Raw genomic sequence first — 12,654 nt, 5'->3', positions numbered from 1 at the left:
GGTCTTGGGTTTGGGTTTTGGCGGGAGCTGAAGGGAACCCTGAGAACTGAATGCCTTCCTGTTTCCACAGAATTACAGTAGTAGGTTGTTTGCTCTTGGCTCCAAGTGTGCCCTCTCTAGCCGGCGGTTTTCTCCATGATGATTCTGTAACATCCCCCAAGATGCAGCCTGACACCCTCCACTCCCAAAGCTTCTGCTACTGGGCTTCACATACACAGTATCCACGCTCAGTTTGAGTTGATCAGTCACAGAGGAAGGCAGCAACCCTGTAAGCTTGAACCCTGTAAGCCCTTCCAACTCTTCATTACCGACCTACTGTCTGCATTTTCCACTAGCTATCTTTGTATCACAGTCTAACAAAGGACGCACGTTATTGGTTTATTGGAAGAAATTTTTCCTCTTGTTTGGAAACTGACATCACTTGTGTAACTCACAAGGCGGGCATGTAGTCTGTCTGTGATTGAATGCCAGTGAGTGGCAGAGAAAAGATATTGATGGGTGGAAACCAGATGGCTCTGGTCTCCCATTCATCAGAAAGCAACAGATGTCAGTCCCCATATGGGGCCCTTCTAGCCAGCACTGTCACTGTGTCATCTCACTAGCAGAAAGGACCTGCAGGGTTAGAAAGTACAACTCCAAGGCTAAGCCCAGGTCTGCGAGGGGGAAGCACTATTTCAGTACTAGCTCTGCTTTGACCAGCTGGTGGGCTGGTTCCCATCAGTTATTCTTGCAGCCTTGGTTATCCTGCAAGGAGCACAACGCCTCTTAGCTTGAGAACGATTGGGTTGGCCAAAGAGTTCGTTCGGGTTTTTGGCCAATCCGATACAAATCTGAACTAGGAATCCCAAGCATTTTGGGGTTTTTTTTGTTTGTTTTTTGTTTTTTTTGTGGTACACGGGCCTCTCACTGTTGTGGCCTCTCCCGTTGCGGAGCACAGGCTCCGGATGCGCAGGCTTAGCAGCCATGGCTCACGGGCCCAGCCGCTCCGCGGCATGTGGGATCTTCCCGGACCGGGGCACGAACCCGCGTCCTCTGCATCGGCAGGCGGACTCTCAACCACTGCGCCACCAGGGAAGTCCAGCATTTTGTTTTTGACTGATTGCTTGTTTCACAGAAGGACTTAAAACCCAGAGCTTAATACATGGTGGACACACAAATGTTTGTGGAAAAAAAGAGAAGTAATAGGTGTCAGAACTCTTTCGTCTAAATCAAGCAATGTGTTTTAGGACCTGTCGTTTCTCTCGCAAAGCAGGCTTTTAGTTTTGTGCCTTATTGGTGCTTTTGGCCCATTATCTACTGTTCCCACTGGTGGACACAAGCTCCAGTCACAGGGAACAGACACAGAGAAATTACACAGATTTCAAAACATTCTGGGAACCAGGAAGATCCGATTCAATTTGGATGCCAGCAAAACTTGCCCTCAGAGATGCTGGGAGAGAAGAACAAAGCTACACAGTGTATTATATCACCTTAGTTGCTTAAGAACTAGGTACCAGGGAGTGAGACCATTGTAAACCGTTGGTTAGTGTCCAGAGAAAGGTGAGGGAGGGGGAAGAGCATGCAACCTTGCTGAGCCTGGGGCCCAGGCTGTCCAGGGGAGCCATCTATGGGGAAGTGGCCCACCGATGCATGGGGCCAGCATGGGGCTGTCACCACTTCTAAATGGACTTCTTTGTTTCCAGGCAACGTCCTGCCCTCGGAGAATGCCTGGCCTCACTGGCAGGTGCCATACCAGTGGCATTCCTGGAGCCCACCCTTGACTGCTACAACCCACTGTCAGTCTTCAACGCCAAAACCCCCAGGGAGAGGTCTAGTAAGTATCATCCCACAGAGGTCATCACTGATGTGCTTGAAGAAAGCAGCGGGAGGGAAGGCCACGCAGGCAGGGACGGCAGCCTGCAGCACTGTGGCTGGTTCACGTGGTCTGGGAGGGGCCGCGAGGTCAGAACTGGCACCGTGTGGCACGTCTCCATCTTGCTGGAAAAGTGGGCACAGGCAGGTACTTTGTTAGCGCTAGACTTTGGTTTCATCTTCTGTAAAATGAGGAGACAGTGTAATTGATTTCTAAATCCCCTGCATCCTAAAAATTCAGGTTCTCCTGTCTTCCCTGGTCTCTGTTCTCTTTCTGCACCTGGGGATATGGCTGCCCTTTACAGTTCCTCTCCAGAGTGTCAGTGGGAGGGGCACAGCTGCACTAATAACCTTGTTACACCCTTTTTTTTTTTTTTTTTTTCCCTGGTACGCGAGCCTCTCACTGTTGTGGCCTCTCCCGTTGCGGAGCACAGGCTCCGGACACGCAGGCTCAGCGGCCATGGCTCACGGGCCCAGCTGCCCCGCGGCATGTGGGGTCTTCCCAGACCGGGGCACAAACCCGTGTCCCCTGCATCGGCAGGCGGACTCTCAACCACTGCGCCACCAGGGAAACCCTCGTTACACTCTTCAGGTCCACAGACAGGCCGTGTTTCCAAGGATGATAACCACGTGTTCTCCATCTTCGGGGAAAATGAAGCAGAGAAAAACACAAGAAGGAACTGAAATTCTACAAGAAAGAGAATTTGACAGGAGTGTTGATGCACTGAGTTCTAGAACAGTGGTTGGCAAACTCTGGCCACGGGCCTCATCTGGCCCGCTGCTGATTTTTGTAGATGGTGTTTTATTAGAACATGGCCACACCCACTCATTTACATGTGGTCTGCAGCTGCTTTAGCACTGTGTAGGGGAGGAAAAATAATTTTCCCTCTACCCTTCATCATTCTTGGCCGAGAACCCCCCACTAAAAAAAGACAGAATGACAGGAGAAAGACAGACTTTTACTTACGTACCTATGTGTACATAAGGGAGCCCCACAAAGATATGAGGCTCAAAACCAGCCCAATAATTGAGGCTTATACACCATCCTGATCTAAGGAAAGGGTTAGGAGTCGAGGCTTCAAATGGGGTAGCCATTCATGGGAAAGTGAGAAGAGGAAGTGTTTGGTAAACAGTTTGCCCTGCCACGCACATGAGTCTTTCAGATGAAAAAGTGATCTTGGGCAAGAGCTCTCTTCTGGTACAGGCACTTGTATCTAAGGTGAACTTTCCTTATAAATGCAGATTTTCCTTACAAAAGAGTAACTCTGTTTTCAGACACTCTCCTGGGTCTGCAGTTTCTTAAAACTAATCAGCTCAAAGTAACCCCTCTGCCAAAGGGGCGTATTTGGGGGTGGCCCATTCTGTTCCCCTTCAACTGCAGTGACACCATTGAGTAGTGGCAGCAAAGACTGTTGGGCCTGCAATGGCTAACATATTTACTGTCTGACCCCTTTATAGGAAAAGTTTTCCCACCCCCTGTTCTAGGGTAACCTAGAACTGGAATCCAAGGCAGGTGGTAAAGCTGCTTCTGGAGGGTAGAAGAGAGAGTCCCCACGTATGGATGAATTGTGATCCTGCTGAATGGCAATGGATTAGAACAGAGGAGCTTCCAGCAGGAACCTTGAAGGAAGCTTGGACTCCAACGGGAAAGAGCTACAGTGATTTGATGCGACATGAAGCAAAAATTACCGCACCGTGGGTCTGATCAATATTAAGAAAAACAGACCCCAAAAAATCATAGTAAACCATTTCTAACCAGAACCTGTCCTATTCAGAACCCATATTTTCTTAAAATATTGATGCACGGTACCAGCAGGTGACTAGACTGTGCATCCATTCCACATGGTTCAAGCCCCCTTTTCAAGCTCTCATGGGTCCTAAGCGTTCTAGGAGAGGAAAGGTTCCTGTTACACTCTTCTCTGTCACCACTCTTCTTTCCGTCTAAGGATCCAGAGTACTAATAAGCCTTGGTGGCTTTATTCTCACTTGCTTTTATTACTTCAGATAAAAGAAGCACATGAGCCCCAGAAAGGATGACCAGGACAATTTAGACAAGACTGTTTAAAGTTCTCTTCCTGAACTAGAATACAGCAGAGACTAGTGTTCTCAGAGCTCGTCGAGGGAGAAGCATCGCCAAGATGCCTCCACGTTCCAAAGTCTCTCAGTTAATTCCCCAACCTCCTTAGCCTCATCTCACCCTTCCTCCTCTTTCATGGACTAGGAAAAATATAGTTCCAACCTTGTTTTTCTCTGCCATCTCATGATTCCGAATGAGTCACATCTTGCAGCTAAAGTAGGAGCTGAACAACTGAGCAGGCTTTGGCAATGTTGAGGAAGGGCTGTGACATCTGTAGGCAAAAGCCAGCAAAAATGTTGCTCCCCAACTCCAGAGGGACATGGGTCCAGTCATGACAGTGCTGGATACGTATACGTTTATTCTGCTCCAACTGTGATTCAAGAAAAAGTGTGTCTCTGTCTGTGTATCACCAACGTATAGAGCTTGCACCTTGGGAAAGAGAGAGACCTACTCTGCTCTTGAGCTCCCAGAGGTAAGCCTGTGCGCCACAACTACTGAGCCTGCGCTCTAGAGCCTGCGAGCCACAGCTACTGAGCCCACACGCCACAATACTGAAGCCCGCCCATCTAGAGCCCATGCTCCACAGCAATGAGAAGCCCGCATACCGCAAGGAAGAGTAGACCCCGCTCACCGCAACTAGAGAAAGCCCGTACAGAGCAACAAAGACCCAAGGCAGCCAAAAATAAATAAAATCAAATCTTAAAAAAAAAAAATGAATCAACAAAGACTGAATGCTGACCATGTGTATGGCTGTTGAAAAGTAGAGTGTACACGAATATTTATTCTGGGATAACCAGGTTTGCCTGGAGCCAGAGAATGACTGATGGCTTGATGGACTCTGAGAAGGTAGACTTCATTCATTATACAAAGTAGGTGGCCTGAGGGACCAAGCAGGGAAAGGAATGTGACAGATGATGTGACGTGACAAATGATGCGAGTCTTTGGTTGAGAAATACAATATGAACTGATTTATCAAGGCTTCAGTCAGTTGGGCATCTCTCTTAATTAACAGTTGGTGTTTTGCCAGCAGAGTTACTCATATTAGGAACTCTTCTGTCTTGTAATGTCCTGGAGCATTTTCTGACTCATCCAAAAACTGGAAAAGGTCTAATACTGTTATGTGCTAGATAAAACTAGATAAAATCTTTGGTTATGTGTGGCAGTGGTCTATTAATCAGAATAGTAGATTGACCAAAACATCCTACTCACCAGCCAGTTTACTTCCCAAATCCTTATTGGAAAAATCAACCAGAGAGAAAGGAGGTCCAGTTTCCATGTAAGCTGTCTGCCTATACTACAGAGACGGTGCTCTCTGATGCTGTCTTCTTGAGGGAGGAGCTGCTTGGTGAAGAAAATACTACTTTGGAATCTAACTCAGTGGTTCCCAGTGGTTCTCAGACACTGGCATGTATTAGAATCATTCGAAAGGCTTGCTAAAGAATGCCAAGTCCTACCCCTAGAGTTTCTAATTCAGTAAGTCTGGATTCTGAAGGTCCTAACAAGTTTCCGGGTGATGCTGCCACTGCTGGTGGGAGGATTTCACTTTGAGAACCATTGATCTAGCAGATGAAAGGCCAGCGTGTTCTAATGGTCCCCTCTTACATTCTTGTGTCTGATTCTAATAGGACCCAGCTGAGCTGTTTTTCAGGTAGATAACTCAGCAGCATTCGTTCTGCAGGTTTATTTTGTGGCATTTGAAGAACAAAACAACACGTAAATCACAAATGTTTCTTCCCCTCGAGGACCAATTACATATAAATAACTTTTAAAGGTCATTGTAACGACTCCAGTGAAGCAACCGCAAGCAACTCTGTGTTTCTCTTAGGTAGGAAAAAAAAGCGTCCATGATGATGTATTCTCTGTGTAACATTTAAACACACACACGCCCCGAGCCTTCTCACGTATAATTTTACAACAAACAGTTGTAAACGTCAGCTGCATCTGTGGCAGTTGGCATTGTTCTGTGCGCAGAGCTTGACGGTAGAATGTTTGACGGTACTGTTCGTACCTATTGATTCTGACACTGTATGTGTCAAACGATTTTGTTCGTGAGAGTCTCCCCAGACCCCCATGTTGATGTCACCCCCGATTCTTGCTGCTCTGCAGCAAGGTACAGGCTGGACTTGTTCTCTGCAAATGACCAGCATTGGCAGTGGATGGTGTCTAACCTGTATAATTCCCTTACGCTGTAAATCATAGGAGTTCGATGTTCTTTGGCTTTCATGCTACTAGTCCTTTTGAATTGTCTGGATTTAAAGGACACTGGTTCACTCCTAACTTCCAAGGAAGAGAGATCTGTAGCCTTCTACCTGCCAAAAGGCCATACCGATAGCAACAGAAAATCACAGTTAGGGAAAGGGTGTTAGCACCTCACAGGGCCTGCTCCATAGCAGGGAGGCTCTTCCGAATCGTCCATCACTGTGCAGCTGCACACCATCTCCTAGAACCACTTGTAACAGCTACCGATTCACTGTCTCCAAGGCAGCCAGGATTATTCTGGAGCTCGGCTCCAGGCAGGACAATTATGACAGAAATCAAGACAGTCCCTTCAATTGGCCAATATTCCTAAAAGCCAAGGAATTTGCTGTGGCCTCTTATTCATTAACACTTCCATTCCTATGGACTTAAAATCTAGGAAAGAGAGAGACTTCACACCAGCAGTAACCCCGTGGCAAAGGGCCTGCAGGCACAACCCAGTTCACTAAACGTCACATTTTATTTGAAGTTTCTGCTTTGTCCTTTGAAATTCATGAGAACTTTACACTTTACTCCTAGTATCGAAAAGAATTTCCTCAAAGCTTCTAGTGGATCTAATAGGCTCCACTAGTGGATCTAAAATGCACCACATTTTCCTGTTGCTTCTCTGACTCCCTAGCCCCCCTGGTGTCTGATGCTTCGGCCCCGCTGTGAGAAGTTTGGCCTGTGGGTGGAGTCTGCAATGAGCTGCCTCCCAGGCCCAGGTGGACCCTGGGGGCTATGACATAAATGGACGCTCTGCAGAGCTTTCGGCTGGTGCTTCTTTTCAACCATGCCCCGCCCTGCCACGCAGAGCCCTTGTTTTCGTCTCACCCGTCAGGAACCTCAGGATGTTTCTGGTCTCTTCTCCTGTCTTGGAGGGAAAGAGTGTCTTTTGCCTTAAGAAGAACAAGACACATATCCCCTTGGCTTCTTCTTTTTGCTATTCTTGTATCTGACAACGTTTAATGTTGAACGCTGTCATCATCTCATCCTGTCTGTCCTCGTTCAGTGAAGCGGCCTCAGTCACTCAGTGTGAGGAAGAGATAGGGCTGACTCACTATTCCTTGCACATAAACCTTCAGAAACAAAAAGGTTTAAGCGAATGACAAGAGGTCTTGGCAAAGGTTCCTTCAGGTCATCAATAACTTCTTTTGTAAATGCAGAAATCAATGTATGTGCAAAGTTTTCTTCCCCGAGATTTCAACTGGATGGAAGGTGTTGTCTCTGGTCCAGCTGAAAGAATCTCTGATGCAAGATGTTTCTTTTTCCTTTTTGAAACAGTACAGACATGATCCAGGTGACCCAACCACAAATAGGCAACTCAACACCGATGGGTTGCTTTTCTCCTAGCCCTGCCTTTCCTGCATGCACTGAGGCCAAGATGGAGAAGCAAGAGACTGACTGTATCACAGAGAAGTCTTATGAAATGTCCCTCGGCCATGTCTCTGTTATGCTCCTCTAAGATTCAGTTTAAGTGTTCTAACCTGAGTATGACATCTAGAAGATAACCCAGCCTCTGGAAGCTTCAGTCTTTACAAAGGCAGCAGGAGAGCAAAAGCTCCCCTGTATCCGGAGCTGACCTGTTTGAGGTTCTGGGGTGGAAAATTATGTCTAAAGACCAAAGGAGGGGTGGACAGAGAGAGAGAAGGTCGCACTATTTGTGCTTTTGAATTACTGTCCCTTTATTCTTCCTGTCCCTCTCGGTCAGTTCTGGGGATGCCAGACACGGTGGAGGAGATGTGCCCTGACATCCCCCAGCTGGAAGGCCTGATGAAGGAAATCAACGACCTGGCCGAGTCAGGGGCCCGGTACACGGAGATGCCCCACGTCATCGAGGTGATCTTGCCCATGCTCTGCAACTACCTGTCCTACTGGTGGGAGCGGGGGCCTGAGCACCTGCCCCCCAGCACAGGGCCCTGGTGCACCAAGGTCACCTCTGAACACCTCAGTGTCATCCTGGGCAACATTCTGAAAATCATCAACAACAACCTGGGCATCGATGAGGCCTCCTGGATGAAGCGCATTGCAGGTACCACACATGCCTTTCCTCCCCGGCCCCGGCCCCAGCACCAAGACGCCTGGACTCTCTTTTCTTCTCTTAGTCTATCTTTAAGCTATTCCCCCTTCCCGCACTTAGTTATTTAACAGTGAAAAGAATTGACTTATTCCCCTGTAGAGCTTCCTAGAGCAAATGCTCCTGCCTAACTCCCCAAGTAATCCAGGTCCCTCGAATCTCCAGGAAGCCCTTCTTGATAAACTCTACCCAACTCCCATGATCATTGCTTATTTGCTTTTGGTACTTAAGAATTCCATTTGCTTCTACAGTAATAATTGTCCATATTTTCTCGGTAAGTGATCCTGCGTGTTTTCCACACGTACAAAACTCACTCCCATCTGGGCTGTACTGTAAGTTTCTAGCATTTGTATTTCACTTTATGCTTCCTAAGACGCTCTCTAACTTAGGTTCACAGTAGCCTCACTAGGAGTTCCGTCTTGTCTTGTATTCCTCCTTGCATGCAGTAGGCTCTTAATGAATGTTGTTGGCTGATTTTCTGCTCCTGAAACAACTCCAAAAGAGGAGAGCCTTGGAAAATTAGTAACCACACTTTCCACAGTCAGGAAACGATGAGTATTTTAGTGTCCTCTGTCAGAGTAGAGTTGAGAAGACAGAAGCTAAAGCAAAGTCATTGCCTTTGATGGACCTGCGGTTTTGATGGACCATAGCTGTTTCACCCCTACAATCTCCTAACCATAAAACACAGCAGTGGGATCAGTGGTAGCTATTAGCTTCCCGGACAAATGAGTAGATATTCCAAGGAAGAAAACTTCTACCGCCTTCCTGTCTCTGAAATGAACTTCAAATTATAAATACTTCGGGTACTGATGGCTCCTAGACAGTATAGACCTCTGGGAACATATGAGTAGATAAAGTTGGCCTTCCTTTCTTACCTAGTAGCCCAGGAATATTGTTAACCCTAAGGCAATTTGTTGAGCAGCTCTAATTTCTAAATCTGGATTAAGGGAAGGAAGGTAATGGAAGGATGGACTCCCTCAGCTTCCCCAGAGGTGCAGTGGAAAGATGTCACAGCACCCTGATGGGAACTGAACGGGACCTGTTATTTCACAGGTGAACCCATATCTCATTCAGTTAGGCCGCTTCATTCCTGGTGCCTGAACAGAGTCCATTTTAAATAGCAACCTCACATCAGCCATATCTGGAACAGCCGTTCCGATTCCAGATCCAGAGCAGAAATGCAGCCCGGTGAAGGCTGGAGTGTGAAACGTGAAGTTTCCACCTGTTGGTTAATGCTTCTCAGCAGAGAACTGTTTTCGCCTTCTCTTTCTAAAACAGCCGTATTTATGAAAGCAAAAAATAAGGTAAAGTGAGATTATAAAGAAAAAGTGCTGGATTATAGGCTGTTTCTAGTCGAAACGCCCTACATGAAAGAACCTTTGAAATACACAAAACACGCATCAGTGCACTTTGTGAATGGTTCATGACTCTTGAGAATTTTATTTCACTTATCTTTAAATAATTACTCTGATTCTCATCTTTATTATGGATTAGACCAATAGGATATTCCATTTAAGAAACTCGATGAGACATGTAAGTTTTATCTTTCTCTTCAAGAAGGCTGGAACCATAGTCCCAGGTCCCACTGATTGCTTGTTTCTGCTCATCGACTTCTAGTGGCGACCCCAGTCTGCCTCTCAGTTTATTATAGATGATAGTAGTTTCTCTGCTTTTCTCAGGGCCCAGAGGAGTCCCCAGGCAGTAGGTTGGCAGTTCTCAAGTCCTGGGGGCTGAGAACTGTGGTTGGGTCCATATGTTTTTAACAAGAGATTTTTCTATAAACCAGAAAACGTAGTATTGAGTGCCTACTCCTGACACAGCACAGTGTTGGTTATTATGAATAAAAGGCTTATAATCTCGCTAGTGAGCCAAAACCAACGTGAATGTACTCTAAAATGAAACAAGATAGCCTGTTATGAGGAGCTCAGAGGTATAGCAAACACCATACGTGAAAGGTTAAAGGGTGGCAAGGTTTCCCCGTGGCCTAGAGAAGCAGAACAGGAATAGAGACCTTCTCCTGTAGCTCCACCCCCACCCCCAGCAACTGAGGCTTCACGAGATGGAAGGGCAAGTGTTATCCTGAGTTGACGGCTTTTCGCAGCCTCACCTTTGAGTATCCCTTCTTTCCTTTCATCGATTGTCATAACATGCAAAATGAGGGGGGGGCCCTTTGTTTGCAAACACAGTGTATGCCCAGCCAATCATCGGCAAAGCCAGGGCGGACCTGCTAAGAAGCCACTTCATCCCAACTCTGGAGAAGCTGAAGAAGAAGGCTGTGAAGACCGTGCAGGAAGAGGAGCAGCTGAAAGCCGACAGCAAAGGGGACGCCCAGGAGGCAGAGCTCCTCATTCTGGATGAGTTTGCCGTCCTCTGCAGAGACCTCTATGCCTTCTACCCCATGCTGATCCGCTATGTGGACAACAACAGGTACGGAGGAGGCCTAGGCAAGTCCCCAGGATGGAGAGACGGTATTGGGTTTTGTCATAGGTGAGAGAGGGAGGTCACAGCTGCCACCGCCAGTGCCCCTCCCCCACAGAATCCCCAGTGTGGGACCTCTGGGCAATGCTCTCCTTGGCCAGCGATTCTACATGATCAGTGGCATGGCCACCCCTTCCATCTTCACAGGCCACCACAGAGAAGAGGGAGTTAGTCGAATAAGGGCAGCAGCGACCCACTTCTGCCCCTCTGCTGCTCTGTCACACATTCATTCAACAGACATTACCGACTGGGTGTCAGGCACTGTTGTAGGCATTAGGGGACAAGAGAGAACAAAACAGAAAGAGCTGTTGGCCCAGGGAGCTTTCATTCCGGCAGGAGAGTGGGGCAGGCAGACAATAAGCGAAACAAATACTTGCATGTTTACAATATACTTACTTATACACTTATAGATCTACTTATACACTTTACTTATAATTTACTTATCTAAGTAAATTATACAAGCAAAGTAAAGGGAATTAAGAGTGCCAGGGTGGCAGTTTTAAAAGAATGTTAACTGAGAAAGCGACATTTGAACACTGACCCGAAGGAGGTGAGGTCAGGAACCGTGCAGGTCTGGGGAAGGGTTATGTTCCCAGGAAAAGGAAACATCTGGTGCAAGCCACAAGGAAGGGGTGTGCGTTGGGATGTTCAGGGCATCACGAGGAGGCCAGTACAGCTGGAGAAGAGGGAGGGGCCAGGAAAGCAGGAGGAGACGTCCGAGAAGCCACCTTCTCTCCACGGGGCCGAGCGAGATGAGCATTTGGTGCAGGTTTGAAGATAAGCTGTGATGTGATCTGACTCAGTCTTTGACCGCTGTGGTGAGGGATCAGGGCAAATAAGGAAGTGAGCAGACCGGCCAAGAGGCTCACGGTGAGCCAGTCAAGAGCTGAGGGTGCAGAGCAGACGAGTGGTGCCAGGACTGGGGCAGAGGATGGGGCTGGGGTTTCCTTTCAGAGTCCTGAAAATGTTCTGAAACTAAGTAATGATGGTTGTACTAAATGTTGCTAATGAGTAATTTTATGTTATGTATATTTTACCGTAATTAAAAAGAAAAAAACAAAGAGTTGGTGGTGGCTGGGACCAGGCTGGTAGCAATGAAGGTTGACAGAAGATGTCAGATTCTGGGCCTGTGTTAAAGGTAAAGCCCTTGGGACTGCAGATTGGGAATAAGAGAAAAGAGGGGAGTCAAAGATGATTCTGGGCAAATGGAAGGATGGAGTTCCCAGCAGTTGAGTTGGGGAGGATTGTGGATACAGAAGTTTTTTTAGGGCAAGATCAGGATATCACTTTCAGTCGTGTTAAATTTGAGCTTCCTCTTCAATACAAAAATGAAAGTGTTGAGTGGGCGGTTGAATATATGAGTCCAGAGTTCAGGAGGGAGGCCTGGTGTAGACATGAGAATTTGAGAGTCATCCATACGTTGATATATGGTCTTTGAGCGACATGAGACTGGATGAGATAAGTAAAGGCTTGAGAGGGAGAGAGAAGAGTTCTAAGGACTGAGCCCATGTGCTCAGGTCAGGCAGAGGGGAAGGAACCCGTGAGTGAAACTGAGAGGGAGCCACCAGTGAGACAGGAGGAAACCAACAGAATGTTGTGTCCTGGATGCCAACTTCACAAGGGATTTCCAGGAGGGAAGAATGATGAATGAAGGTTGTTGGTGACCTTGACAAGAGCAGCTTCAATGGAGCGATGGAGATGAGGAGCTCTTTGGAGTAGGTTGGAAGAGAATGGGAGAAAAGGACTTGGAGATAGCAGTACAGACAACTTATTCAAGGAGTTTTACTCTAAAGGGGAACAGAGAAACGGGCTGCTAGCTGGGGGAAGAAGTAGGCCCAAGAGGAGAGTTTTTAAGATAGAGAAGGTGCTTGGAGGTTTGAGGAGGAAGGAGGCAGCGCCCAGGGAGAGTGGGAGAGCAGGTGGACCAGGGAAGTGG

The 12,654-nt window shown here is 47.3% G+C and overlaps 1 protein-coding gene across 1 annotated transcript in view; it reads left to right on the top strand.

Moving 5' to 3' along the window:
• The window catches only part of RYR3 (ryanodine receptor 3), a 550,597-nt gene that overhangs the window by 475,443 nt on the left and 62,500 nt on the right, over window positions 1-12,654 (top strand). The window contains 3 exon segments of the mRNA XM_079909615.1: window positions 1,683-1,813; window positions 7,875-8,195; window positions 10,427-10,667. Of these exon segments, the coding sequence (XP_079765741.1) occupies window positions 1,683-1,813; window positions 7,875-8,195; window positions 10,427-10,667 (693 nt within the window).

The sequence above is a fragment of the Stenella coeruleoalba genome (assembly GCF_951394435.1).
Source record: "Stenella coeruleoalba genome assembly, chromosome: 2".
In the NCBI taxonomy this organism is placed as follows: domain Eukaryota; kingdom Metazoa; phylum Chordata; class Mammalia; order Artiodactyla; family Delphinidae; genus Stenella; species Stenella coeruleoalba.
This window is presented reverse-complemented; position numbering and strand designations above follow the sequence as displayed.